Source organism: Phlebotomus argentipes, unplaced genomic scaffold, assembly GCF_947086385.1.
Source record: "Phlebotomus argentipes unplaced genomic scaffold, Phlebotomus argentipes genome assembly contig_2, whole genome shotgun sequence".
Taxonomy (NCBI): Eukaryota; Metazoa; Arthropoda; class Insecta; order Diptera; family Psychodidae; genus Phlebotomus; species Phlebotomus argentipes.
The window spans coordinates 8,368,465-8,393,958 of NW_026776162.1; the positions used below are offsets into that span (position 1 = coordinate 8,368,465).

General features: G+C 41.0%; 4 protein-coding genes and 1 non-coding gene across 5 annotated transcripts in view; 4 read left to right on the plus strand and 1 right to left on the minus strand.

The window, feature by feature from the left end:
- LOC132264995 (chromatin-remodeling ATPase INO80) overlaps positions 1-25,494 on the minus strand; it is a 64,191-nt gene that overhangs the window by 35,970 nt on the left and 2,727 nt on the right. Inside the window, exon 3 of the mRNA XM_059765366.1 lies at positions 24,037-25,000. Coding sequence (XP_059621349.1) covers positions 24,037-25,000 — 964 coding nt within the window. The remainder of the gene's footprint in view (positions 1-24,036; positions 25,001-25,494) is intronic.
- Positions 5,692-7,320, plus strand: LOC132264990 (putative serine protease K12H4.7). The gene has a single exon (XM_059765361.1). The coding sequence runs from the start codon at positions 5,710-5,712 to the stop codon at positions 7,168-7,170; it is 1,461 nt and encodes a 486-aa protein (XP_059621344.1). The 5' UTR covers positions 5,692-5,709; the 3' UTR covers positions 7,171-7,320.
- Positions 7,356-8,871, plus strand: LOC132264991 (putative serine protease K12H4.7). Its single transcript, XM_059765362.1, has one exon. It carries the CDS (start codon positions 7,359-7,361, stop codon positions 8,793-8,795), a length of 1,437 nt encoding a protein of 478 aa, XP_059621345.1. The 5' UTR covers positions 7,356-7,358; the 3' UTR covers positions 8,796-8,871.
- On the plus strand, positions 14,709-16,186 carry LOC132264992 (thymus-specific serine protease-like). Its single transcript, XM_059765363.1, has one exon. The coding sequence runs from the start codon at positions 14,719-14,721 to the stop codon at positions 16,141-16,143; it is 1,425 nt and encodes a 474-aa protein (XP_059621346.1). The 5' UTR covers positions 14,709-14,718; the 3' UTR covers positions 16,144-16,186.
- Positions 22,001-22,087, plus strand: Trnastop-uca (transfer RNA opal suppressor (anticodon UCA)). Its single transcript has one exon. It is a non-coding gene; the product is annotated as a tRNA-Sec (tRNA).

Below are 25,494 nucleotides of genomic sequence, written 5' to 3' on the forward strand. Positions count from 1 at the left end.
TTTGTATGCCAGACAATCGACTGACTGAATGACTGCACATAATTACAAATGGGTATTTTGTGGAATCAATGGGGCGCTAATTAAATCTCCCGCGACACGTTCGCTCACCACGCGCGTCCAGACGTCTTCGTGTGGTCACGACAATGTCTCAATAGAGAGCCAACACTCATCAACTCCATCGCATTCCAATCTATCAAATGGCAATGCGGTAGGTCAGTTTCCAACTCACTCTCTCTCTCTCTCACTCTCTCCCTCGATGGCTCATCGTCATTGAGAAGAAGATCAACTGCGATATGCGAGATGATAATCTTCAGCAGCGACTCATATGACAAAAGCGCGCCGCACATCGTAAAACAGCGCTCGTGGGCGATTGCGAACATGTTTATTGGTTGATAAGGGCGAATTGGGCAATTCTTTGAGACACAGTCAGTAATCACTACCCGGTTTAAGATAACAATTTGGCTATAAAAGCACCAAAACCCGAGTAATTACTCAGTAGTCAAGTCAATTTCCTCAAGTAAAAATGGCGAAAAACCTGCTGAAAGTCTTCCTGCTAATCGGAATCTCGATCGCGAGTGTTTCTTGTGAAATCGAGACCAGAAACATCACACAATGGCTCGATCACTTCGACGACAACAACACAGCGACTTGGGAAAACTTCTACTTCATCGACGAATCCTTCTACGAACCCGGAGGACCGATTTTCCTCTACATCGGCGATATGGTGTTCTACGATACTTTCTATCGCTTGAACCAAAGTCACTTCAGAGACATCGCTGAAGAGGCTTCAGCTCTTCTCGTTGGCACTCAGCATAGATATTACGGCGACAATCATCCAGTTCCTGATCTTTCCATCGAAAATCTAGTCTATCTAACTTCATCTCAAGCCCTGGAAGACGTTGCAACTCTCGTGCGCTTCCTGAAGTCTTCTTCTCCTGATCTTGAGAACGCCAAAGTCATCGCAGCCGGAGTTGGTCACGGAGGAGCTTTGGCCACTTGGATGAGACAAAGATACCCGGAATTGATTCAAGGAGCTTGGGCATCAAGTGCTAAACTCAACGCTATTCTCAATTTTGGCGAATTCCATGCAAACACCGCGACAACAGTGAGAATCTACGGTGGACAGCTTTGCTACGATCGCATGGCGAATGCTTTTGCCATGCTAGATCAGGTTTATGCAGACAGAAACATTGAGAAGCTGATAGAAATGTTCCATCTCTGCCCAACTGCTGAAGATTTGGAAGACGAACTCAACATTGGACTCTTCTTCGGCACACTTTCCACCGCCATTGGACAAGCTGTGACTCTTTTCCAGTGAGTTTTCTGTGATCCAATCAACTTTTGCACCTTCTAACTGACTTTCCTTGCAGCGCTCCGGCGATCACAGATTTCTGTGGATATTTGGAACGCGGTCAAGATCACTTGTATGGCCTGGCCGATTGGATCTACAGCAGAGTGTTTCAAGGACAAGGCTGCTTCCCAGCAACCGTCCAAGAATTCTTATACATCTATCTGTACACAGATTGGAACGCAGACGGAAACATCGTCGGAGGACGTCAACAAGTTTGGCAATCTTGCAATGAGTTCGGCGTGTTTAGATCATCAAATGCTTCTGGACATCCTTTCGGAAATCGCTTTCCCGACCAACTCTTCGTAGATCAGTGCAGTGTTTTCCTCAATGAGACGTGAGATTTTACAAATTCTCTCATTTTCTCAGAATTATACAAGTATTTTCAATAATTTCAGACTCTCACATGAAGACATCCAGAGCAATGTTGACAATACTAACGCTCAGTTCGGTGGATTGAGTCCAAATGTAACGAGAGTTTACTTCACAAACGGCGGTCTAGACTCAGACAGATCACTCTCTGTCCTGCAGGATCTCAATCCTTATTCACCAGCTAACATTATTCCCTACTTTGGCTTCGGAAGAGACTTCGCTTCCATGGAATTTACCGAATACGACGGATTGAGAGCTGTTCAGGAGCGCGCGCGATTCCTCATTCTTCTCTGGTTGTGGGCAGATGAAGAAATACCAACGCAACCACCGACAACAGAAGCACCTAACAACACAACAACAACCGAATACACTGGACCGCCAGTAGTTACGACTACAGAATATCCCGGACCGCCAGTGAACACGACTGAACTTCCGCCAACGACAACAACGCCGTTTCCTGAAATGACGCCTTATTACCATGCTGAAGGACAACGACAAATTAGATTAGGTGTCTTTCCTTAAAGATTTATGTATCAAGACGAATCATCTTAGAATAAATATTAAATAATGACTAATTCTAGCTGTTCCAATTCCTGCAAAGTGCAAAAGGAGCGGTTCAAATGGTTGCTGTTGAATGTTCTAACTGAAACATACGCTTCACTGGAATTGTCTTCCACTGTCTGTTCTCATATACAAAAGGTAAGCTTTAGAACCACTTATGGTTGGTCGACAAACTGACAATCCATCATCGTAAAAACAAACCTGTTTCGAAGATCTTCTTTAATGGAGAAAGCTGTGATCCTCAAAGAAATGTTAGAGCCCGCTACCTAAGTAATTGCGTACTTGGCGAATAAAAAACTTGCTAATCTTGATCTTCAGTCCTTTTTTAATGTCTCGTTTAATGCATTATGATAGAAAACTTGGTATTTGGATCGAGAATGGAAAATTCAGCACACCTAACACATGATTTCTGTCGTATCACATCACTGACCTGGGTTGGGAATCAAAAGCTTCAGTGAGGAAAGGAATCACGTGCATTTCTTCAACACATCTTAATGGAACGGAAGAGAGGCCAGATTTCTATCTTCAACTCGCAGATAAAGCGACATTGAAGTGAGAGTCTAACCTAGATTAAATGATTTGTTGCATCCGGTGTTCTGAATAAGAACAGAGCAAAAAAAGTCTAGAAATGTCAATAAATAAGTTGATTTTGATGCATTATATCCTGCTTTCACTCTAAAGCAGACAAGAATTGCGCAATAACGCAATGTTTCCTATTACTCAGATACAGATCAAAGTTCAAACTTACGGTTTTACGCTAAGAAACAAGTACTACGCATGATTAAGATTGTACTACAGCAGCATAAACCTGCCAATTTATGTCGCGCAATCAATCAGCAACCACTTCTGTTGGACAGGAAGAACTAATTCCATCTCAGTCAACACAAAGTCCATCACACTATAGTGTTATCGCCTAACCATGCGGTAGGTCAGGCTTCGTGTGACTCTCATATGATGGCATCATATGAAAGAGATCAACTGAGGCACACGTGAGACATCACACCAGATGCCAATCTGCCGCGCCTCATGACACAGAAAGACAGCCGCGGATCGTAAATCCTCAATTTATTGGCTGATAATGCTGAATTGGGCAATTCTTTAAGACACCGTCAATAATCACTGACTGTTTAAGATAATAATTCGCCTATAAAAGCGAAAAGAAAACAGCAACTGCTCAGTAGTCAAGTCAATTTCCTCAAGTAAAAATGGCGAAAAACCTACTGAAAGTCTTCCTGCTAATCGGGATCTCGATCGCGAGTGTTTCTTGTGAAATCGAGACCAGAAACATCACACAATGGCTCGATCACTTCGACGACAACAACACGGCGACTTGGGAAAACTTCTACTTCGTCGACGAATCCTTCTACGAACCCGGAGGACCGATTTTCCTCTACATCGGCGACAAAACCTTCTACAACACATTCGGTCGCCTCAATCAGAGTCACTTCAGAGACATTGCTGAAGAAGTTGGAGCTCTTATTGTTGGCACAGAACACAGATATTACGGCGAGAGTCGTCCAGTTCCGGATCTTTCAACAGAAAACATGGCTTGGCTCAACACGAACCAAGCTCTTGAGGACATTGCAACTCTTGTGCGCTTCTTGAAGTCTTCCTCTCCTGATCTTGAGAATGTTAAAGTCATCGCTGCCGGAGTTGGTCATGGAGGAGCTTTGGCCACTTGGATGAGACAAAGATACCCGGAATTGATTCAAGGAGCTTGGGCATCAAGTGCTCATCTTAAAGCACTCATTAACTTCGGCGAATTCCACACAAACACCGCGACAACAGTGAGAGTCTACGGAGGACAGCTTTGCTACGATCGCATGGCGAATGCTTTCAATATGCTCGAGCAAGTTTATCTAGATCAGAACATCGAGAAACTCGTGGAAGTCTTCAAACTCTGCCCAAGTGAAGACGACTGGTTGGATGAACTCAACATTGGAATCTTCTTCTACACTCTTGCCACCTCCATTGGCGAATATGTTAGCCTTGCTCAGTAAGTTTTGTATCTAATCTCCTCCGTTCACTTAAGTAGCAATTAGAAGCTTATCTTGCTGTTTATTCTTTATCTTCAGCGGTCCTGCAATCACAAGCTTTTGCGGATATTTGGAGCGCGGCGAAGACGATTTGATGGGCTTAGCCGATTGGATTTACTACGCAATATACCAAGGACAAGGCTGCCTTCCCGGCAGTGTCGAAGGAATCATTGGCATCTTCATGGACATCGATTGGGACTCATTTGGAAACGCTGTCGGCGGACGTCAGCAAATTTATCAAGTTTGCAATGAATTCGGCTGGTTTACATCATCAAATGCAACAGGACATCCTTTCGGTGACCGTTTTCCTTATCACTTCTTCTTCGATCAGTGCAGATTCCTCCTCAACACGACGTAAGTTACCCAAAAGTTAGTCATTGAGTGGATGATTCATTTATCTCTATTGTATTGCAGAATTTCCGATGAGGAGCTTTCGAGAGGAATTGACAACACAAATGAGCAATTCGGTGGATTATCTCCCAACGTCACGAGAGTTTACTTCACAAACGGCGGCCTAGACTCGAGAAAGTCCATCTCAATCCTCGAGGATCTCAATGATTACTCACCAGCTGACATTATTCCCTACTTTGGCTACGCCAGTGACTTCATCTCCATGCAATTCACGCAGTACGAAGGATTGAGAGCCGTTCAGGAACGTGTTCGTGCTCTGATTCTTCTCTGGTTGTGGGCGGACGAAGAAGTGACTGAAGGACCTCCAACAACTGATGGACCTTACAACACAACAACAACAGAATATCCCGGACCGCCTGTGAACACGACTGAACTTCCGCCAACCACAACAACGCCCTTTCCCGAAATGACGCCTTATTACCACGCAGAAGCTCAGCGCCAAATTAGGCTAAGATTATTCCCATAAAGATCGTCATGTGAAGATTAATCGCCGTAGAATAAAGTACTTCTAAGAATCATCAAATGCTGATTCATCACTTGTCGTCCACTTCTTGGCCACTTTAATGTCGCCACGCGGTGTCAATTTGTGAAACATTTTGCACGCACTTGAAGCCCTCGAGAGTTCAGTGTTATCGTAAAACTGACCTGGGTTGGAATATCAACTAGTAACACGAATGTTTTGGGGCGTCAATGACGCCATGAAGGCGTAATTGTTGGCGTTCAACACAAAATATTTCCGCGAGTGATAAGCTCTGCGTGAATCCCGGACATTGGCATCCAGTGATTGAGCAATCGAGTGGCTCAGCAGGTGTCTGTTTTTTCACTGCACACAGAAATTTTAAAATGCGAAACGTGAGAAACACTCAAAATGACAACAGACCTCTTTATAATCCCGACACTTGACAAGAAATTCCATAGAAGCACATATAAAACGGCGCACTTGTCAATTAAGAATCATTCAAAGTGCTAAAATTGATCAAAATGCAGTTCTTACGACAAATTTTACCCTTTCTTCCACTTCTTCTTGGACTAAGTGAAGTTCTGTGTGATTCTTGGACTGATTTCACCTCCCTTCGTCGTGAACCTCCGCCACCAGCGCCTCAAACTAGTAGAAAGAGTGTCATTGAAGGATGGATTGAGCAGAAACTGGACCATTTCAACGACAGCAACAATGCCACGTATAAGATGAGATTCTTGGCCAACAATCAATTCTACAAGCCAGGAGGACCAATTTTCATCTTCGTGGGCGGAGAATGGAGCATTTCTCCAGGCTGGGTCAGCGGCGGTCACATGTACGACATGGCGAAGGAGTTGAACGGCTATCTTTTCTACACTGAACACAGATTTTACGGTCAAAGTCATCCAACTTCTGATTTATCATTCGAGAATCTTCAATATCTCAACGTGAATCAAGCCTTGGCGGATCTGGCGCACTTCATCCGCGTGAAGAAGCAGGAAATTCCCGGAGCCTCGAGTTCAGGAGTGATTCTCGTCGGCGCTTCTTATTCAGCCACGATGGTGACTTGGTTCAGACAGAAATACCCCGAATTAGCCAACGGCGCCTGGTCTTCAAGCGCGCCTTTGTTGGCCAAAACTGACTTCGTCGAGTACTACGAAACCGTGGGAGAGTCGATAAAATTCGTCGGTGGAGAAAATTGCTACAATCGCATTGAAAAAGCTTTCGCCGAAATGGAACGCTTAGTGGAAATTGGCGACTTTGAAACTCTCTCAGAAAAATTGAACTTGTGCAACAAAAACCAGAGAAATCAACTCGACCTTTGGTATCTCTTCAAGAGCCTTTCCGGTTCATTAGCCGGAACAGTTCAATATCACAAAGAAGGAACCATTGAGAGAACTTGCGAAATTATCATGGACGACGAGAATGACATCGATGGCTTTGCCAAGTATGTCAAATCTGTGATGAATGGATGCTTGACTACAAACTTCAATACCTTTGTTGAGCGCTATCGTAACACTTCATGGGATTCTGAAGTTGGAGAAGGCAATCGTCAGTGGCTTTTCCAGACTTGCAACGAATTTGGCTGGTATCAAACTTCAGGATCCGCAAATCAACCTTTCGGCTCAAATTTCCCTGTGGAACTCAGTTATCAAGCGTGCCAGAGTATTTTCAGCGAATCCTTCACCAAAGAAACCATTGACAACAACGTTAACACGACGAATCTCCATCACAACGGCATGAAACCCAACATAACGAACGTGTATTCGACGCACGGACATTTGGATCCTTGGAAAAGAATGGGCGTTCAAACCGACGTCAATGCAGAATCTCCAGCATTCGTCATTCCATTGGCTTCGCATTGCGCAGATTTGCACTCCGTCAGCAAGGACGACAGCACTGAGATGTTGGAGACCAAAAAGAGAACAACGACACTCGTCAAACAATGGCTGGACATCAATTCTACGCTGCCAAAGATCTTCTAATTCACTAAGAAGGTGTTAATTATGAATTGATATGAATAAATAGAAAATGATGATAATCTCTCGGCTTTTTCCACAATTCACGTCCAAAGACGTAAGAGCCTTCAGGCTGATAACAGAGCGAGATAAAGTGAGTATAAATACCAGATCGATCACCAAAATTCGTCAGTTCAATACAGATTCTAGTGAAGATGAAAACCAGCGGAATTTTGTGTTTTCTTCTGCTCTCAATTGGAGTGTTTCAAGTGAAAAGCAATCCTTTCAGTATCTTTGAAAGACTACATCACGAACCGCCGTTGCCTGAACCTAAACTTGATACTAAAGTGGTGAACACAAGATGGATTGAGCAGAAACTGGATCACTTCGATGACTCCAACACTGTTACGTTTCAAATGCGATACATGGAGAATGCGGAGTTTTATCAAGAAGGAGGACCGATTTTTATCTTCGTCGGCGGAGAATACACTATTCAGGAAGGATGGCTCCTTGGCGGCCACATGTTCGACATGGCGAGGGAGTTGAACGGATATATTTTCTACACTGAGCACAGATTCTACGGCGAAACTCGCCCAACTCCCGATTTATCCTTCGAGAATCTTCAGTATCTCACCGTCGATCAGGCTCTGGAGGACATGGCGCACTTTATCCGCGTGAAGAAGCAGGAAATTCCCGGAGCCTCGAGTTCAGGAGTAATTCTCGTTGGTGGATCTTATCCAGGCACAATCGCGACTTGGATGAGACAAAGATATCCGGAATTAGTCAACGGCGCGTGGTCGTCAAGCGGACCTCTTCTGGCAAAGACAGACTTCTACGAATACATCGAAACTGTGGGCCAATCGCTGAGATTAGTGGGTGGCGAAGCGTGTTACAACAGAATTTACGGCGCCTTCGCGGAGATGGAACGATTAGTTGAAGTGGGAGACTTTGAAACTCTCTCACAGACATTGAACTTGTGCAACACTTTGCCCAACAACCAACTGGATATTTGGTACTTCTTCAACACCCTCACGAACATCATGTCTTGGGTGGTTCAGGACAACTGGCCAGGATACATTGAAGGCGCCTGCGATATTATTATGGCCGGGGAAACTGACATTGACGGTTATGCTGATTTCGTGAGCTTCTATTTGTTGGGCTCTTGCATCAATGTGAACTTCGACCTCTTCGTTCAATTCTACAGCGAGACTTCGTGGACCGGCGGACCTGAATATATGCGACAATGGCTGTTCCAGACTTGCAACGAATTCGGCTGGTATCAAACCTCAGGATCTGACAATCAACCATTTGGATCAAGCTTCCCAGTTGAATTTATGCTTCAATGGTGTCACGATATCTATGACGAATCCTTCAATCCCGATGCTGTGCATCAGAATATCAACGTTACAAACCAGAACAACAACGGACTGAATCCGATCATCACGAACGTGTATTCGACGCACGGACAATTGGATCCTTGGCGGCCGATGGGCGTTCAAACCGACGTCAATTCCTTCGCGCCAACAGTCGTCATTCCAATGGCTTCGCATTGCGCAGATTTGTACTCAATCAGCGACGACGACAGCCCAGAAATGCTGGCCAGCAAACTGAGAATCGCTTCTCTCGTGCGACAGTGGCTGATGATATTTTAACTCAATTTGTCAACTGAATAGTCGATCGATAAGAATAAATGAGTAATAAAAGGTAGATAAAAGAAAACAACGTCTTTTTCGTCAATGAATGAAGAAGTAGAAGACACTGAACTTGATTATAAAATAATAGTATAAGAATTCATCACGATTTCAGTCAAGTCCACTGAAATATTGATAACAAAATCGTGATAACAACGATAGCAAAGCAATCAGTTATAGATACAACCAATTGTAAGATCAATCAATTAATGATAATCCCTGAGGAAGCGATAAATGATGCTCACATAAATCTTCTGAGCTTTCCCAGAATTTTTTAATACACAAATTCAAAACCTTTCTCATTGATAACGCGATAGGAAGAGTATAAATACCAAATCGATCAACCAATATTCGTCAGTTGGTGTAAATATTCGGAACAATGAAGATTTCTAGTAGAATTTTGTGCTTTCTTGCGCTCTCAATCGGAATATGTGAAGTGAAAAGTAAAAGACATATAATATTGGAGGAATTGCACCGTGAACCGCCACCACCTGAACCTAAACAAGATCCTAGAGTGGTGAACTATGGATGGATTGAGCAGAAGTTGGATCATTTCGATGAGAACAATAACGCAACATTCGAAATGTTCTATTTGCAAAATGATGAATACTACAAACCAGGAGGACCGATTTTCATCTTCGTGGGCAGAGAATACACTGCTTCTCCTGTGTGGTTAGTTGGTGGTCACATGTACGACATGGCGAAGGAGTTGAACGGATATCTCTTCTACACTGAACATCGATTCTATGGTTATAGCCAAGCAACTTATGACTTATCACTAGAGAATCTTCAGTATTTGCATGTGAATCAAGCCTTGGCGGATTTGGCGCACTTCATCCGCGTGAAGAAGCAGGAAATTCCCGGAGCCTCGAGTTCAGGAGTGATTCTCGTCGGCGCTTCTTATTCAGCCACGATGGTGACTTGGTTCAGACAGAAATACCCCGAATTAGTCAACGGAGCCTGGTCTTCAAGTGCGCCTTTACTGGCCAAAACCGACTTCGTTGAGTACTACGAAACCGTGGGAGAGTCGATAAAGCTCGTTGGTGGAGAAAATTGCTACAATCGCATTGAAAAAGCTTTCGCTGAAATGGAACGCTTAGTGGAAATTGGCGACTTTGAAACTCTCTCAGAGAAAATGAGCATTTGTGGAACTTTGCCTAACAACCAACTGGATATCTGGTATTTCTTCAGCAGTTTTGCCATTTTAATGGCAAACTATGTTCAGTATCATAGATCAGGAGACATTGAAGGCGCCTGCGATATCATCATGGGTGCAGAAACTGACATTGACGGTTATGCTGATTTCGTCCGCAATATAGTTGGAGGCGAAGCTTGCATTTACATTGATTACGAATTTATCATTTCATACTATCGTGATACAACATTTTACCCTGGATCAGCTGGCACCAGACGGCAATGGATATTCCAAACATGCAACGAATTCGGCTGGTATCAAACTTCAGGATCAGACAATCAGCCGTTCGGTTCGAGCTTCCCTGTTGAATTTAGGTATCAATGGTGTCACGACATTTTCGGCGAATCCTTCTATCCTGACGCGATAAACTACAACGTTTACATCACAAATCTGAACCAGAACGGCATGAATCCGATCATCACGAACGTGTATTCGACGCACGGACAATTGGATCCTTGGCGGCCGATGGGCGTTCAAACCGACGTCAATTCCTTCGCGCCAACAGTCGTCATTCCAATGGCTTCGCATTGCGCAGATTTGTACTCAATCAGCGACGACGACAGCCCAGAAATGCTGGCCAGCAAACTGAGAATCGCTTCTCTCGTGCGACAGTGGCTGATGATATTTTAGCACAAATTATCTCTTAAATGGCTGATCGATAAGAATAAATGAGCAATTAAAGATATCAGAGACGAATTGACGTCTTTTCTGTCAATTAAAATGGACACCGCCACTTGTTGTAAAATAATTTCGCAAGATTTCAGCGCAATTTCAGTCACATTTACTGAAATACTGATTAAAAAATTGATAAAAAGTGATAACGAAGTAATAAATACGAATACAATTAAAGAATCAAGCGATCACGATGAAATTCACAGACGATAAATTCTCAATGAACCTATAAAAGATGCTCAAATACATTTTTGGGTTTTCTCAGAATTCTTATTCACCAATTTTAGAGCTTTCCTGTTGATAACGCGATAAGAACAGTATAAATACCTAATCAGTCGCCCAAAATTCATCAGTTCAATAAACATTTTCGTGAAGATGAAAACCTGCGGAATTTTGTGCTTTCTTTTGCTCTCAATTGGAGTGTTTCAAGTGAAAAGCAATCCCTTCAGTAACCTGGAAAGACTTCATCACGAACCGCCGTTGCCTGAACCTAAATTCGATCCTAGAGTGACCGTGGTTTACCCCGGATCGATTGAGCAGAAGCTGGATCATTTCGACGAGAGCAACAATGCAACATTCAACATGACGTACTACGAAATGTTTCGATTTTACAAGCCAGGAGGACCGATTTTCATCTTCGTGGGCGGAGAATGGAGCAACACGTTAGCAAGGCTCTTTGGCGGCCACATTTTCGACATGGCGAAGGAGTTGAACGGCTGTGTTATGTACACTGAGCACAGATTCTACGAAACAAGTCCAGCAACTCCTGACTTATCAGTTGAGAATCTTCAGTATCTCACCGTTGATCAGGCGCTTGAGGATTTGGCACACTTTATCCGCGTGAAGAGGCAGGAAATTCCCGATGCCGCAGGCGTGATTCTCGTCGGCGCTTCTTATGGTGGAAGCATGGTGACTTGGTTCAGGCAGAAATACCCCGAATTAGCCAACGGCGCCTGGTCTTCAAGTGCGCCTTTATTGGCTAAAATGGACTTTAATGAATACTACGAAACCGTGGGAGAGTCGATAAAGCTCGTCGGTGGAGAGAAATGCTACAATCGCATTGAAAAAGCTTTCGCTGAAATGGAACGCTTAGTTGAAGTGGGCGATTTCGATACCCTATCAGAAAAGTTCAACCTCTGCGAAACACTGACGGACAATCAGTTGGACATTTCGTACTTCTTCAACACTTTGGCCGATTTAATGGCCAACATTGTGCAATATCACATTGCTTATCACGGAGACATTGAAGACGCCTGCGATCTCATTATGAAACCAGAAACTGACATTGATGGCTACGCTTATTTCGCCCGCCAGACTAGAGGAGGTCACATTTGCCGAACAATCGACTACAAATCCACCATTGAGATATACCGCAATGAGACATTCATACCAAATGCATCTTATGGACTCAAGCGTCAATGGCTGTTCCAGACTTGCAACGAATTCGGTTGGTTTCAAACTTCAGGATCCAAAAATCAACCTTTCGGCTCGAGTTTTCCCGTTGAATTTAAATTGCAATGGTGTCACGATATTTTCGGTGAATCCTTCAACAAATCAACTATTGAGGCCAAAATAAACATGACTAATTTCAACAACAACGGCCTGAATCCTGTGATCACGAATGTGTATTCGACGCACGGACAATTGGATCCTTGGCGGCCGATGGGCGTTCAAACTGACTTGAATTCCTTCGCGCCAACCGTCGTCATTCCAATGGCTTCACACTCTAACGACTTGCGTTCCATTAGCATAGCTGACAGTCCGGAATTGGTGGAGAGCAAACTGAGAACAATTGCACTTGTTCGGCAGTGGTTAAAGTTGCTATAAATGTCAGCTGAATTCTTGATACCAAAAAATGCTAAAGTCAATAAATTCCAGCAGCGAAACAATCGCTGTTAAAAATAGAACCAATATAGAATCAATCGCTCAAATTACAATTCATTGATGATAATCCCAAAGGAAGTGATAAATGATGCTCGCATAAATCTTCTGTTTTCCCCCAATTCATGTTCACTGACTTAAGAGCTTTCAGGCTGATAACAGAGCGAGATAAAGTGAGTATAAATACCAAATCGATCACCAAAATTCGTCAGTTCAATACAGATTCTAGTGAAGATGAAAACCAGCGGAATTTTGTGCTTTCTTCTGCTCTCAATCGGAATATGTGAAGTGAAGAGCAATCCTTTCAGGATATTCGAAGGATTGCATCGTGAACCGCCGCCACCTGAACCTAAACTCGATCCTAGAGTGGTGAACATTGGATGGATCGAACAGCCGCTGGATCACTTCGATGAGTACAACAATGCCACGTTTCAAATGCGATACATGGAAAATGCGGAGTTTTATCAAGAAGGAGGACCAATTTTCATCTACGTGGGCGGAGAATGGAGCATTTCTGCTGGATGGCTGACAAGTGGACACATGGTTGACATGGGAAGAGAGATGAACGGATATCTTTTCTACACTGAACACAGATTTTACGGCCAAAGTCATCCAACTCCTGATTTATCCTTCGAAAACCTTCAGTATCTCCATGTGAATCAAGCCTTGGCGGATTTGGCGCACTTCATCCGCGTGAAGAAGCAAGAAATTCCCGGAGCCTCGAGTTCAGGAGTGATTCTCGTCGGCGCTTCTTATTCAGCCACGATGGTGACTTGGTTCAGGCAATATTATCCCGACTTGATCAACGGCGCCTGGTCTTCAAGTGCGCCTTTGTTGGCCAAAACCGACTTCGTCGAGTACTTCGAAACTGTCGGAGAGTCAGTGAGAATCGTGAGTGGCGACGCGTGTTACAACAGAATTCACGGCGCGTTCGCTGAGATGGAACGCTTGCTAGAAGAAGGCGATCTTGCGACTCTATCGCAGAAAATGAGTTTGTGCCAAACTGTTTCGGACAACCAACTGGACATCTGGTATTTCTTCAACTCCCTGTCCAACTTCATGGCTGGTCTGGTGCAATATCACTGGCCAGGCGACATTGAAGGCGCCTGCGATATCATGATGGCCGCGGAAACTGACATTGACGGTTATGCTGATTACGTGCGCGATTCTCTTGGCGATTCTTGCATGACAATCAGCTATGAAAACTTCGTGGATTACTATCGTGACACTGATTGGAATTCCGGAGCGGCAATGGTCATGCGACAGTGGATATTCCAGACTTGCAACGAATACGGCTGGTATCAAACTTCCGGGTCTGACGATCAACCTTTCGGCTCAAACTTCCCAGTTGAATTTATGCTTCAATGGTGTCACGATATCTATGACGAATCCTTCTATCCTGACGCGATAAACTACAATATTTACATCACGAATCTGAACCATAACGGCATGAATCCGATCATCACGAACGTGTATTCGACGCACGGACAATTGGATCCTTGGCGGCCGATGGGCGTTCAAACCGACGTCAATTCCTTCGCGCCAACAGTCGTCATTCCAATGGCTTCGCATTGCGCAGATTTGTACTCAATCAGCGACGCCGACAGTCCAGAAATGCTGGCCAGCAAGCTGAGAACAACTGCGCTTGTGCGACAGTGGCTGATGATATTTTAATGATATCTTATCTTCACGATTTCTTTTATGACCGGCGTTTCAAATGCGATAACAATTGATTTTACCAATAAAAAATCTGAAGCTCTCAAATACATTTACAAGTGTTTTCCTTCTGATTCTGTCGCCCTTGATCTGTTGTTCTGTCTTTCTTGCTCTTCTTCTGTTCCGAAAGACTTCTGATTCTGGTTTTTTTCTCATCCTTATAATTATTCAGTTTGCTTGAGTTTCATTCCCGCAATGAAATACTTGGAAATGACACATTTTCGATTCAAGTGACTAAATAGCTGAAATATTAGCAGAATTCAGCGAAAACTTTGCTTTTCCAACCTCACTTTTGATTATTCGACATTTTGATGTCAGCTGGGAAGTGAATCATGCACTCAACTTCAAGCACTCTGATAAGAATTGCAGTTGAGTATAAAAGAAGAGACGCTGAAGATGAGACTTTCAGTTGAACTAATCATGAAGTGTAGTTTAGTTTCAGCACTTTTGCTTGTGACGTTCTTCGGTTTCACTCGAGGAGCTTCTGATCCGCCCTTCTTGAAGCTCCACCGAGAACCTCTGCCGAAAACAACGACGAAAGTGCGATTCGTAGAGCAAGATTGGATGGAACAGTTTCTGGATCATTTCGATCCTGCGAACGACACAAAATGGCGAATGCGATATTTGCAAAATGGCGAATTCTACCAATCTGGCGGTCCGATCTTTATCTATGTGGGCGGCGAATGGGACGTGTCACCGATTCGGCTCAATGAAGGTCACATGTACGACATGGCGAAGGAATTCCGAGGATTTCTCTTCTACACTGAGCACAGATTCTACGGCGCCAGTCGACCGACGCCCGATTTGTCCGTGGAAAGTCTCAGATTCCTGACAGTCGATCAGGCGCTCGCAGATTTGGCGCACTTCATCCAGAACAAGACTCACACCATTCCAGACGCCCTCAATTCCCCAGTCTTCCTCGTCGGGGCTTCTTATGCCGGATCCGTCGTCACGTGGTTCAGTCACAAGTATCCGCAAATGATTGCCGGCGCGTGGGCTTCAAGTGCACCTCTTGAGGCCGTGACAGACTTTCAAGCGTATTACGAAGTCGCTGCGGAATCCATCAAGCTAGTTGGCGGTCAGAAGTGCATTGATAAGCTGCAGAAGGCTTACGAAGAAATGGAAAAGCTGTACGACAGTGGAAATCTGACTTATTTGTCACAGAAACTGACAACATGTGAACCATTGACGGACGATAGGAAGGATCGTATGTACTTCTTCGCCAGAACAACCGAAGACATTGCGAATGTTGTGCAAAACGACGCGCCTGAAGGAATTGATGAAATGTGCAAGATTTTGGATGCTGAAAAGGATCCTTTGACGGCATTTGCCAACTTCCTGATGCATGTCAATCCTTCCTGCAGCTCCAGCATCTTCGAGAGTGGATTCCAGTCACTGGCAAACACCCAATGGTCTCCCTACAATGACGCCAACATGCGCCAATGGGTTTATCAGTTGTGCAACGAAGTCGCGTGGTTCCAAACCTCCAATTCCCCCAATCAACCCTTCAGCAACTTCCCCCTTGAGTACTACACAACAGTTTGCCAGCATCTCTTCGGCAGTGACTTCACACTGGCTCGCATTGAGCACAGCGTTTGCGAGCACAATGCGAAGTTTGGCGGCTTGAAGCCACAAGTGAAGAATGTCTACTCAACACACGGTCAATTGGATCCATGGAGAGTCGCTGGCGCTCCAGAGAACATCAATGCCGACTCACCAACCACGATCATCCCTCTGCACAGCCATTGCAGCGATCTTGAGTCCATCAGCGACCAAGATCACCCATCATTGAGCGCCGCCAAGGAGAGGATCAGAAGTTTCATCAAGAATTGGGGCGATTTGTGAGGAAAACAGAAGCACAATAAAGACACTTTTTGAAACACAGAAATGCACTTTTTACGAACTTGTCTATTTTCAGCACTCGATAATTGTCTTTAATGTGCATTCTAATAGACTCTCTCTCTTCGTCCCTCTTCTTCCAAACCCACCGTCATTAAATGCATCATTACGCAACAGAAACTCACACACGGAATCTTTTACCATGGAAACGAAGAGAAGATACAGATAAATAAAGTGACTAAAATATTCATAATTTTAATCCATGAGCTCAAGTGCAGCATTTTATGACATCATGAGCGAAGAGAGAAATTAATACGGAGCTTCTTTCCCACTTTAAGAAGCCGCACAGTTAAAGAAATTTGGGGAGAACACTTAATATTTAGTCCATTCTTATCGATAAAGCTGTTTGATTGCGCAGATTCTCTGAATAAGTCATAAAATCTGTTTCTCGTGATATGAAAAAGGATCACAGAGACTTTAAGGAACGATTCTTAATAGATTTTAGAAGCAAACATGACGGAATTCGCCTTAAACATCTGAAAAATTAGTCGAAAATGACTTTTTTACGCAGTCAATTGCGCTTAAAACTCCCTTGCTGGAATAAGAGATCCTTCTTCAGTCGAAAATCTCCGTGCGATCCTTTGAAGTCGCGTACTGTTCACGCCCCGTAATTTGATATTCACTTAATCAAATTTTGATAACGAATACGTAAAAAGTTCAGATGAAAATTGAAAATTTCCAGGATAATTATCCTAAAGACACCTCAGATTAATTTGAACCACTTTAAGAACCCAAATCAAATGTACCGAACAAATAATCAAAGATTGCTGAGACGACGTTATTTAAAATCTCGGATTATTTTCTGCTTTGGCTCAGTTTTGGTATCATAAAGTTATTAAGAATTAGGCCGAATGTCTTCAAACTTGGCATGATCATTACTTATTAATGACGGAAGATTGGTGGAAAATTTCATACCTTCAGCTTCACGTGAAAATTCGCGGCACAATTATTTGTCTCAGAGCCGAAGAAGGCGCTATTTAAAACCCCTTCACAATTCTTTGAATAAAAGTATGTTTATATTAATTACAAAGCATTTCGACGGGTGCCTCGAAAACTGAAAAAAGTCAAAATCGCCATTTTTCAGCAAAACGAGTCCAAAATTTTGCATTAAAACAGCTGCGAAATTTGCCAAATTTACTTCAAAATACTCAAAATGCCTTCAAATCGTTCGTTAAAGTGAAAATATTGCTCTGAATTTTTTATTTTGTAAATGTTTTATTGGTATTTATTGAAATTTTTCACTAAAATGTGGCAAAATTAATAGAAAATCTGAAAATATTACTTTTCAAAGTCGATTTTTAATGGTTTTTCAGTCGATTTTATACAAAAAATCAACTTTTCATACTTCAATTGAACTTTTTCTTAATATTTTCAAGTGAAAAAATTTAAAAGATATGAGAAATATTCATTTAAAGTCCAAAAAACATTTTAGGATAATTCTGAAAATCTACAAATATTTTCTAAAAAGACGTTTTATGCATTTGACTGCAATTTTTGAGACATTTTTCTTGGGGAAAAATTGTTCAGCGTAAACAATGAAAATTCGACTTTTCATTCGCAAAACATGACAATTTTTTTTCCATTTGTGCTTTTTAGATAAATAAGATTTTTTTCTATTGTCTCATAAGAAACAAATCTTAAAATTCTTGTACAGAAAGAACAAATAAAAGGCTTTTCAAAAATACACGAAGACGAAAACTATGATAAATCGATTTTTCATAGTTTTCCATTCACCCGTCGATTTATGCAGTGCAAAATGGAGTGAAAATGCAAATTTGCCATTTCTTTCGGAGCATTTCAAGATTCAATAAGAATAATTTGCTTTTTTACTGACCAAATGGATGAAAATACTGTTCAAAAGGCTTTTCCCACGAGTAAATTTCGTCGATTAGCATTAGAATCGAGCTTCCTTTGAGCCTTCATTGCCTCTTATCTTCATCATTATCACCGCGATCATCATATTTCACCGCTCATCCTTTCACATCGCGCGGACACTGTGAGCGCCTCAACTTCTTCATCTTAACGATAATCGTCACTTCTTCTGCCAACTTTGCTTCCGCGGACAAATTTGCGAAGCGCCAGAGAAAAACCCTTAGCGAGGAATTTATGTAAATTCCTGGGATTTTTAGTCCTTCGCTCAAAATGCTAATTATACAGCTCTTCGCAAAAAAAACACCACAAATCGTTAACCGGTGTGGATTTGAAATTGGAGAAATTCTCGAGCATTGCGCTGAGGAGATTTAATTGCTCTTAATGTTTTTTGCCCATCGTTATATCGTTTATGTTCAAACGTGCGACAGACGAGAAAAAAGGCCATGGAAAAGGGAGATTGAAGATGGGAAAAGAACATAAAATTGCAATGATTTTTCATACATATTTTATATGTATCTCTATGTAACCGGAGAAGCGCAGTGCTGAGCAATTATATGACGCAAGAAATAAAACATGCTTTTATTAATGAGAAAGGTAAACAAATACAGCGCTAAACACTTGAAAATCCTCAAGAATCTCTCTCTCACTTGTCTTTTTCTGCGTACTTTTAACACACAGAGAACGTCTTGAGAGTCTTTTACACACATTTTCTCAATATCGACGGGTGAATGGAAAACTACGAAAATGTCGATTTATCTTTCGTCTTATGAATATTTGAAAAGCTTTTTATTTGTTCTTATAATAGCAAAATTTATCTTAAAAGCACAAATGGAAAAAAATTGTCATGTTTTTGTGAATGAAAAGTGAAACAATTTTTCTAAGAAAAAAGTCTGAAGAATTTCAGTAAAATGCATAAAACGTCTTTTTAGAAAATAATTATAGATTTTCAAAAGTATCCTAAAATGTTTTTTTAGACTTTGAATGAATATTTCTCATATCTTTTCAATTTTTTCACTTGAAAACTAAAGAAAAGTTCAAATAAAGTATAAAAAGTGGATTTCTTTATATATAATCTCGATAAAATCGACTTTGGAAAGTAATATTTTCAGATTTTCCATTAATTTTGCCATATTTTAGTCAAAAATCCCAATAAATGCCAATAAAATCAACTAAAATATTAACAAAATAAGAAATTCAGAGCAATATTTGCAATTTAACGGATGATTTGAGGGCGTTTTGGAGGTTTTTGAAGTAAAACTTGAAAATATCAGAATCATCCTAATTTTTTTGACCTTGAATAAATATTTTTCATATCTTTTGAAATTTTAAATTTTTTTTAAAGTAAGAAAAGTTGATGTTTTAGAGCTTGTTTGGATAAAATCGTCCTGAAAACTAAAAAAATCGATATTGAAATGTAAAATTTCCAAATTTTCTAATAATTTTGACATCTTTCGAGCAATTTTGAGCAATATTTGCACTTTAACGGACGATTTGAGGGCGTTTTGAAGTAAATTTGGCAAATTTCGCACCAATTTTGATGGTAAATTATAAACTTGCTCTGCTGAAAAATGTCCATTTTGACTTTTAACAGTTTTCCCAGCACCCGTCGATATACGTTTTTGCCCTTAAACTCAATCACTTGAAAAGCCACAGAGTATCAAATGAAATGTGGATAAATATTATTATTTATCTCCCTTGAGAGCTTTTTCTGCGCCTTTCTTTCCGCCTTTGTCTAAATGCGCGCGCAACATTGAATTTGTGGGCAAAGAACATGTTCGAGTGTATTTTTACTAATTTCCTCAACAAGTGCGCGCGCGGCTTTTGTTGATCACAAGAGATTAATAAAACGAGGGATGGAAAGTGAGCCGAACGGTGAGTCGTCTCAATAAAAAGCACTTGTTTATGATCCTGCTCATCTTGCATTGCGCACAAAACTTGCCACATTGAATTCAACACTTTTTGCGAAATCTTCCGCTAAAGCCACTTAATCAATAAATTTTAAATAAATAGTAAATTAGATAATTTTCCCACACAAACACACACATAAAAGCGCACCAAAAGTCTCTCAAATTGATTTAAGATTCAAAAAAAAAAACCTTCCTCAAGAAGAAGAATCGGAAATTTACCGATATCTTCGCCATATAAGACTCAATTCACAAGGTTTTTTTAGAGAAGGAGAAAGAAAAAGAAGACATGAAATTTATCCATATTGAAAATTCACCCATAAAATCCCATCGAATAAATCAAATAATTTTATGAAGACTTTTAATACAACGCGCACACAACATATTCATTCAATAAACTCCTTTCTCTCTCTCTCTCTCCCTCTTTCTCTCTCCCTTTCTTCTCTTTCACCTTCACCACAACGCACGTCTTCTTGTGCCCATTGAATTTGCGCCTCAAACAATTAATTATCGCGGTATTTCACAGACAAACACGGCAAAAGAGAAGCACAAGTGGCAAATGCAGGCTATTTATCAGTTTATACATCTCCTAATCCCGAAAATATTACGCAAGATTGATTGTATGCAATAGATAAGAAAACACTGACAGAGTCTCGGGAAATGTTTGCACGCATGTGGGCAAAGCCAATTCACACAGTTTCACGTGAAAGTACAACCGATTAAGCCCCGTTGCATCGCTTGGAAGGCCAACAAGATAAGCTTAAGTGTGGAAATTATCACTGTGATTTCACTGTTGAGTCGCGAAAAGCGATTGAAAATTGACGCCAAGGCAAGAATTGAGTAAATTCAGAAGAAAACCACGAGATTTATCCATTATTCTTACCCAGAAAGACACAAAAAGACTCAAAAATGAGGAAAAAGGGCGGAGTTTGCAAATGGGCGGAGCCTAAATTAGCCAATGAGAGAAGACACACAAGAATAATTAGTTTTTAAACCCTCAAACTAGTAAAATACTACTGTAAATCACTCTAGGGATTGCAAGACGTCCAAATTACGTGACCAAAACTCGATTTCTCGATATATCAATCGATTTTACGATGCCATCGATACACAATCGATATTTTTTTTTCAGTTTTTCACAGTTTCCAGTGTCATAGAGAACAATAAATACCTGAAAATATTTATTTCTTACCTCTAAAAGCTTTGCAACACAAGAATCTTTAATTTCTCTGCTCAAAATGTGTCATGAAAAACGCTCGAATGCTTAACTAAAGCAAAGAAAATCTATTTTCCTCAATTTTTCTTTGGAACAAAACCTGCTCCGTAATTTCTAATAAGATGTACAGAATTTGGTATTGAAGAGCGATCTTTTGCTGCAGAGATTTTGAATTGTGGAACCAGAAAGCAAATTTTGCGTCAAAGATTTCCAAATTGACTTCTTGCAATCCCCCGAAATCACTAAATTCCTTATTTTCCAACCAAACAAGTGAATTTTCATCGATATTTCAATGAAAAAATCTGTTTTTGAAGGCAAAATATCATAGAAAAATCAATGAAAAGAAGAATATTCTGAAAATATTACAATAAAAGCAACAAATCACGTCAAGTTGTGAATAAGACATCAAAAGTCACGCAAACGAATAAATTTCCCATTCAATTACAATATCCGTCACTTCTTCACTAATTCTAATCGACTACAAATTGACTAGGAAATCCTCGAGTGCATGAAGCTTCCCGACTAAACAGGACGACAAATCATTTTCCCTCGCACGGCAAAATTGCCTCTAAAAGCCAACCCATAAAAGCCTCTGAATTGGATATTTATGATCATAAGAAATCCGCCCAATTGCATTTGAATGTCGATAAATAAAGTGCAGCTGAAGAGCATTCATTCTGCGACACGCGCGCGCGTGTAAATTTGTCATTTTGTGCTGTAAAATATTCACGCTAATCGCGCACTTATACTTCACCCGAGATGTTCTAAGCCGAAGCGCCGCCTGTGAACGCACACAAACACACCGACAATCGCCCAACTGAACTTCAGTGGTCTGAAGTGCAAGCTTCAAACTTGTAGTCGATTCACGTCGAAGCGGTTCGATTCCGCCTGTTGGGCGGAAATTATTTCCTTTTCCAACCCCCTTTTTTTGGGCGGTGGTAATTTTTTGTGAGCGAAAAAATTATCATGTCACGGACGATTTTTTTTCCACTAATTTGATCACTATCTGTTTACCATTTCACATTAAATTCCACTTCTTGACTTTGTTGGATCAATTCTCTGTTCGACGGGTGAGTGGAAAAGTATGCAAGCAAAGTGAGTTAATGCATTTTCCATGTTGAAAATCAATTAATAATCAAATTTCAGTCAATTAAAACCTCATTTTGCATTAATTCGTCTATTAAATCACAATATTTCACACGAAATTTCAATAAAAATCAGCAAAATCAAGTGTTAAAAATTGTTAATTGACATTAAGATGAATTTTTCAATCTGTCCGTGTTAAAAATCAATGAATAATTAAAATTCAGTGAATTGAAACCTGATTTTTGCATTAATTCGTCTATTAAATCACAATATTTCACACGAAATTTCAATAAAAATCAGCAAAATCAAGTGTTAAAAATTGTTAATTGACATTAAGATGAATTTTTCAATCTGTCCGTGTTAAAAATCAATGAATAATTAAAATTCAGTGAATTGAAACCTGATTTTTGCATTAATTCGTCTATTAAATCACAATATTTCACACGAAATTTCAATAAAAATCAGCAAAATCAAGTGTTAAAAATTGTTAATTGACATTAAGATGAATTTTTCAATCTGTCCGTGTTAAAAATCAATGAATAATTAAAATTCAGTGAATTGAAACCTGATTTTTGCATTAATTCGTCTATTAAATCACAATATTTCACACGAAATTTCAATAAAAATCAGCAAAATCAAGTGTTAAAAATTGTTAATTGACATTAAGATGAATTTTTCAATCTGTCCGTGTTAAAAATCAATGAATAATTAAAATTCAGTGAATTGAAACCTGATTTTTGCATTAATTCGTCTATTAAATCACAATATTTCACACGAAATTTCAATAAAAATCAGCAAAATCAAGTGTTAAAAATTGTTAATTGACATTAAGATGAATTTTTCAATCTGTCCGTGTTAAAAATCAATCAATAATTAAAATTCAGTGAATTGAAACCTGATTTTGCATTGATTTTCTTCACTTTGTCTATTAAATCGCAATATTTCACACAAAATTTCAATAAAAATCATCAAAATCAAGTGTAAAAAATTGTTAATTGATATTAAGATGAATTTTTCAATCTGTCAGTGTTAAAAAACAATGAATAATTAAAATTCAGTGAATTGAAACCTGATTTTGCATTGATTTTCTTCACTTTGTCTATTAAATCGCAATATTTCACACAAAATTTCAATAAAAATCATCAAAATCAAGTGTAAAAAATTGTTAATTGATATTAAGATGAATTTTTCAATCTGTCCGTGTTAAAAATCAATCAATAATTAAAATTCAGTGAATTGAAACCTGATTTTTGCATTGATTTTCATCAGTTTCCATATTAAATCACAATATTTCACTCGAAATTTCAATAAAAATCAGCAAAATCAAGTGTTAAAAATTGTTAATTGATATTAAGATGAATTTTTCAATCTGTCCGTGTTAAAAATCCACTTGAAAATGTATTTATAAATTCAATTATAACAAAATAAACATTTTTCTGCATGATTAGAAGGAATTAGAGGCTTTTTTCCAAGCGATTGTCACAGTTTTCTCTTCACCCGTCGAATTGTCAGTTAGAGAGACAATTTAAATTCCTCTTTCTCTCTGTTTTTTTTCACCCCCTTTTTCTCAGGCGTTAACAGTGCGTGGGGGACGGAAAGAAGGAGGGCAGGATAATGAGGAACGATGGGCTTTTTTTCCTGTTGTTGTTTGGCTTGTTATTGTTTGGCAATCAGAGGAGAAGAAATGATCAAATTAACTGAAATCGTCACGCATAATGAAGGGGAAGAAGTAATATTGAAGAATGTTGTCGTCAAACTCACCGTGTCTGCCGCCGTCAGGTTGATTCCCAGGCCGCCGGCGCGCGTGGAGAGCAGGAAGACGAAGATGTCGGCGCGCGTCTGGAAGTCCGCCACCATGTCGCGCCTGGCGGAGATCTTGCTGGAGCCGTCGAGCCTCATGTACCTGTGCTTCCTGTGCCACATGTACTCCTCCAGCAGATCGATCATCTTCGTCATCTGCGAGTAGATCAGCACGCGATGCCCTTGCGACTTCAGCCGCGTCAGCAGTCCGTCCAGCACGTACAGCTTCCCGGCGTCCGACACGAGCGTCTGCTTGTCGGGAATCGTGATGTACGACCAGCCGAGATGCGGCCGCGCCACTTGGAGGCCACCCTTCATCAGCCGCCGGCCCTCGGCGTCCTCGCACTGCTCGTGGCGCATCGCCACCCAGCGCGCCGCGCGGCTGTCGCAGTAGAGACTCCGGCCGGACGTCTGCACCTTCGGCGGCAGGCCGTAGACGAACGCCGGCATGTCCGTGGGGCGACACTCCAGCGTCACGGCGCCGTGCTGCTTGTGCGGGAACTCCGGTAGCAGCGCCAGCCCGCTCTGGGCGGCGCCCGTGGGCGACTTGGCCGGCAACTTCACGTGCAATCCCGCCGTGGGACTCTTGAGCGGCGACGGCGGCAGCTTCACAGCCTCAACATCCACCTTCAGCTCCTCAATCTTCGACGCCATCCGGCGATTCTTGCTCCGGATTATCCGATGCTCCATCGTCTCGGCAATGGAGACGATCGTGTGATCCGCGTGCGTGTAAACCGACGAGATGTTGCCGGTGAAGAGCAGAGCGTTCAGCACGCTGCCGAAGGAGAAGAACAGCCTGTTCAGCGAATCCTCCAGCATCGGTTCCAACAGCATCGCGTCCTTCGGCAGAGCGCTTCTCTCCCACCACACGCTGCGATGGCGCAACAGGATCAGCATCTTCAGTCGCTCTTGGATGAAATTGATCCTGAAGAGAAGAAAATATCATCAATTCAAAGAATTTCAATATTTGCTGTATTTCTGCCGGAAAAAAATGATTTTTGTATCATTTTTTGATCTTGAAATGATTTTCTAGGTTATGTGACAATTTTAATTGAGACTTTTAGTAAGTAAAAAGCATCTAAAATAAGATTAACATGAGAAATAAGCTTTTGTATGCAATAAAAATCGCAATTTTGACCCTTTAAGCGAAAAGAAACACTGAAAAATTGTGCTTAAGTCGATCATAACCTCAAAAATGTGCTTTAAAGTTGCAAAATACTCATTTCAAGTAATTTTTAAAATGATTTAGAATAAAAATCCCCAATTTTGAGACAAATAAAACACTTTAACTCTTTTCTCAAGTAGTTTTGAATATTTTTTGAAAATTTCTTAGTATGATTTTTGAGGTTATGGTGAAAAAATACTTGAAAAACTGCTTTAAATTGAATTTTCAAGCAAAATATCGACTTTAAACTCAAA

Coding starts and splice junctions, on each gene's coding strand:
- LOC132264991 (XM_059765362.1), top strand. CDS start 7,359: ATGAAAACCAGCGGAATTTTGTGTTTTCTTCTGCTCTCAATTGGAGTG.
- LOC132264992 (XM_059765363.1), top strand. CDS start 14,719: ATGAAGTGTAGTTTAGTTTCAGCACTTTTGCTTGTGACGTTCTTCGGT.
- LOC132264990 (XM_059765361.1), top strand. CDS start 5,710: ATGCAGTTCTTACGACAAATTTTACCCTTTCTTCCACTTCTTCTTGGA.